This window comes from Cariama cristata, unplaced genomic scaffold (assembly GCF_000690535.1).
Source record: "Cariama cristata isolate BGI_N322 unplaced genomic scaffold, ASM69053v1 scaffold46562, whole genome shotgun sequence".
In the NCBI taxonomy this organism is placed as follows: domain Eukaryota; kingdom Metazoa; phylum Chordata; class Aves; order Cariamiformes; family Cariamidae; genus Cariama; species Cariama cristata.
In genome coordinates this window covers 16,409-20,584 of record NW_009606394.1, presented here as the reverse complement: position 1 = coordinate 20,584, position 4,176 = coordinate 16,409, and the positions used below count along the sequence as shown (strand labels likewise).

The window sequence follows — 4,176 nt, the reverse complement described above, 5'->3', positions numbered from 1 at the left end:
ACTTCAGCATTTTGTGGCTTAAGTTTTCTCACACTTTCAACATATTGATAAATGAAAAGTTTTTAGAAGAGAGCTGCTATTTCTGAAACCTTGATGGACACGTCATCAAAACTTTACAAAAAAGAATTTACCAGATACAGATGATACACTCTCTATCAAATATGTTAGTTTAATTGCAACTCAAAATTTAGCAGTCTATTTTTTCTCTTATGTACTAGCACATTTAGAGTAGATTTCTTTTTAAAAGTGCATTAAAATGTTGATGCAGTGCAGCTTTTCTGAACTTGAACTACCATTCAAACGCAATGCAGCTTCACTTCATTAAAAACTGATTTTCAAATAAGAAGTGTCAATTTGCATTTCATAATAAATTAAAATGAATAAATAAATTGAAGAAGCCTATTTACTATTTTTCACTCTCTGTGAATGTTTCTATCACCAGGAACTATGGCAAGGAAAAATATTTTATCAATAAGAATGTATTTTGCCTTTCAGTTCAGAAATAAAGACCACCATCTCTATTAAACCTTTCTCTACCAATAACTGCCCGTACCCTTTCCCACACACTCTAAGTCTCCTATGCCGCACCCAGATCTTCAGTCCAAGGAGTCTACATTTTCCTCTTGACAACATAAACACAAAAAACTCTTCCTTTTCAATTCTCACTTGTCCAGGTGTTATTTACTGTACACCAACAGCTGCCAAAGAAAATAATCCTTTGCTTTTGCTATTGTGAGTCAGTGATACCAGGCTATCAGTTCATCTCTAGAGAAATGCTTTACTTAAACCTTTGATCTACTGCTCATAATAAATTTCTGCTCAAAAAAGCACCCATGCTCCTGGGTGTAGACAAATTAAAAATGAATACATTTCAGTTGACAAATCCAATGATATAATTAAGCCAGGACAAAGAAAGAAAACAATTTTCTGCTTACCAAAATAACTTCAAAAGAAAAGTATATTGGTTTTGAAGGGTTTCGATGCCTAAACCTGCAACCAGAAGACCTATATTTGATCTTTAGATTTATATTATAACAAGCACAAAATACAGAAATAATTTTCCTTATTTTGAGAGAATAGCAAAGTATTCAGAAGAAACAATGGTTTGTTTTCAGCTCAAAAGTATAAACTGTTGGTATAGGCTATGTATATAGCCTATATGTATATACAGAGATATTTCAGTGATGAAAGGTTTAGGGCAGATTCGGTATAATCAAGTATATTTATGTTTCCATATCAACGATCAATCTGCAGATCACTTAATGGCATATGGATGCCTCTTCATACACTTTTGTGGATCACTTTTCGTACTTCTTCTTAAACATACAGGGAGCACTAATCTGGCAGAGGTTCATGCCAGAGAAGTATTATGAAAAGAAACATGTTTTTGACATGCACACCGGGAAGTATGATATGAAAGGGATCACTCCACTGACTTAAGCATACTCCTATAATAATAGCCCGAAACCAAGAAAGCAATGAATATGTAATGACAAAAAAATTATTTAGGAAGGATTTAAATGTAAAAAGAAATTTCTGTGCTCCATTGCACATGGCAAAACATTATCATGATGTCTTAGGTCTACCCCACCCATTTCCCCTCATACAGCAAACACCTGGAGGGCACCAGATTTCCACTCCCATTGGCAATTGAGATTGGCACATCTCATTTAGTTTGGTCAGGACATACTAAACTGACTTCCCCTCCAAACAAGAGAGAGAGAGAAAGAATTAAAGATCTTCCTAGGAGGTGGGGACTACTACCAAAACGCCCACTGCCTCCCCTATATAAAGGTTAAACTCTTCTCTGATCTGCCTTGCTCTGTGGTGCAAGCTTCGTAACAGGTCAGGGCACCTTGAGCACCATGGCCCTTTCTGTGCGCACAAGTAGTGGACCCCGGCAGTTCTCTTCTCGGAGTGGATTTGGCGGGGGATCTCTGCGACTGTCTAGTTCTAGTGGTGGAGGAGGCTTTGGTGGCAGCGGACTTGGGTTTGGTGGTGGATCTGGTGGAGGTTTTGGTGCTGCTTCTATGCTTGGTTCAGGCTCTGGCTTCAGTGGAGGTTTTGGGAATAGCTCAGGTGGAGGCTTTGGGAGCAGTTTAAGCAGTGGCTTTGGTGGAGGCTTTGGTAGTGGCTTAGGCAGTAGCTATGGAAGTGGCTTAGGCAGTGCTTTTGGCGGAGGTTTAGGAAGTGGTTTTGGCAGCAGCTCAGGCACTGGTTTTGGAGGTGGCTTTGGTAGCGGCTCAGGATCTGGTTTCGGAGGTGGTTTTGCTACTGCTGGTGCTGGGGATGGTGGCCTTCTTTCTGGCTCAAAAAAAGAAACTATGCAGAACCTCAATGACCGTCTGGCTGCTTATCTGGACAAAGTACGATCTCTGGAGGATGCCAATACTGAGTTGGAGCGCAAAATCCGTGAGTGGTATGAGAAGAATGGCCCTGGCGCTGCTATCCCTGGATCTGGGAATGACTATAGTAAATATTATCCTATAATTGAAGATCTTCGAAACAAGGTAGTAAAGCAATGTACTTAACGTATGTTTACATTTGTAATTCATCTAATAATATTTTGGATAAAAATAACAAATTCCTTTCAGAAACCAAGAGCAAATTTATTCTACAGTACTGACACTTGTAATAATCTCTGTCACATTGCACTGCTATCACGTGCTGAATTTTTCTTCTATATTAACAGCAGTTCTGCAGCTGTATCGCAGAATGCTGTATGACTTGGTCTAATTTGAATGAAGGGGAAGGTAGGGATGGAATGCAGTTCTACAAACCCTTGTAGATTTCAAAGTTTAAATTTTAGCAAGTTTCATATTTTTGACATCACAAATTCAGTTCCTGAAATTGACAGGCTACCTGGCAAGGTCTTCAGAGATTATAAACTTTCTAGTCATAGAGTGCAAACTGGTATTCTACCACTAAGTGAAGCATGCCGATTTGCAGAAGCTGAAAACCTGTCCTATATATTTTCATAGTAACTTATACAAGAGTCTAACAAATTACTCTTAATATTATAATCGTATGTAGGATTACAGTTATGTAAATAGCTATACTGAGCTGCAAAGCCATTGGGCTATAAAATCATTCTCTGAACATTGTTTGTATTCCAGATCATTAACGCAACTATCGACAATGCAAGAATCATTTTGCAGGTTGATAATGCCAGACTGGCTGCTGATGATTTCAGACTGAAGTAAGTATACCTTAATATTACAAAACCTCTTACGAATATTTTAAGTAAAGAATTCTTTTGTATTTACTCTTACTCTTTCCTTGGAGAATACTTTAAGATAATTATTAAACAATACTATAATAATTATGTGTACTAAGATTTCATATTAAAAGCCATATAAGTACATAGTAATAGTCTGCATTTGACCTTATTAACCACGTAAAAAATCCTATTTAATTACTTTATTTACAGATATGAGAATGAAGTGGCTCTTCGCCAGAGTGTGGAAGCGGACATCAATGGTCTGCGCAGAGTTCTTGATGAGCTGACCTTGACAAGAGCTGATTTGGAGATGCAGATTGAAAGCCTGAATGAAGAACTGGCTTACCTCAAGAAGAATCATGAAGAGGTACTTTTTTTCTTTGTGAATTCATAACAAAGCAGATGGAATTGTGAAATATCAAACTATTCCCTTATTTATGCCAGTGGCAGTCCCTTGGTTTCATTACTTGTTTTGTTAGCTTTTTTTCCTTGAGTTTACTAAGTGAAAGAGTGAAAGAAATACGCACACAAGCTACAGATTCTTGCTGAAACAGAATTTATATCAAATATATTTCTTTACATGTATTTTTGGTAGAACTATTTTGCCTTTTAATAAGAGAAATTTTTCTTTATTTTAAATCCCTCTAGGAGCTTCAGGGCATCCAAAGCAGTGCATTTGGCCAAGTCAGCGTTGAAATGGATGCTGCTCCAGGAACTGACCTGACCAAGCTTTTGAATGACATGAGGGGACAGTACGAAGTCATTGCTGAGCAAAATCGTAAAGAGGCTGAAGCATGGTTCAATGAAAAAGTAACAACCAGAGATGGCAAATTCAGCAAAATGCCTGTAAAAATGAGTTAAATATTTGGATCGGTAAAATAACACTCTATTCTTCCTTGTCATTTCAGAGTGGGGAGCTGAAAAGGGAAATCTCCACCAATACTGAGCAGCTTCAG

General features: G+C 37.6%; 1 protein-coding gene across 3 annotated transcripts in view; it reads left to right on the top strand.

The window, feature by feature from the left end:
- Nucleotides 1-1,865: 1,865 nt before the first annotated feature.
- Nucleotides 1,866-4,176, top strand: part of KRT12 (keratin 12) — a 3,656-nt gene continuing 1,345 nt past the window's right edge. Inside the window, exons 1-6 of one of the 3 annotated variants that reach the window (XM_009696314.1) lie at nucleotides 1,866-2,061; nucleotides 2,140-2,510; nucleotides 3,117-3,199; nucleotides 3,431-3,587; nucleotides 3,869-4,030; nucleotides 4,129-4,176. The exon at nucleotides 4,129-4,176 is cut by the window's right edge and continues 102 nt beyond it. In XM_009696314.1, the coding sequence (XP_009694616.1) occupies nucleotides 1,866-2,061; nucleotides 2,140-2,510; nucleotides 3,117-3,199; nucleotides 3,431-3,587; nucleotides 3,869-4,030; nucleotides 4,129-4,176 (1,017 nt within the window). Of the gene's footprint in view, nucleotides 2,511-3,116; nucleotides 3,200-3,430; nucleotides 3,588-3,868; nucleotides 4,031-4,128 lie in introns of all 3 variants that reach the window. The other 2 variants (XM_009696313.1, XM_009696315.1) reach the window with 2 other exon arrangements.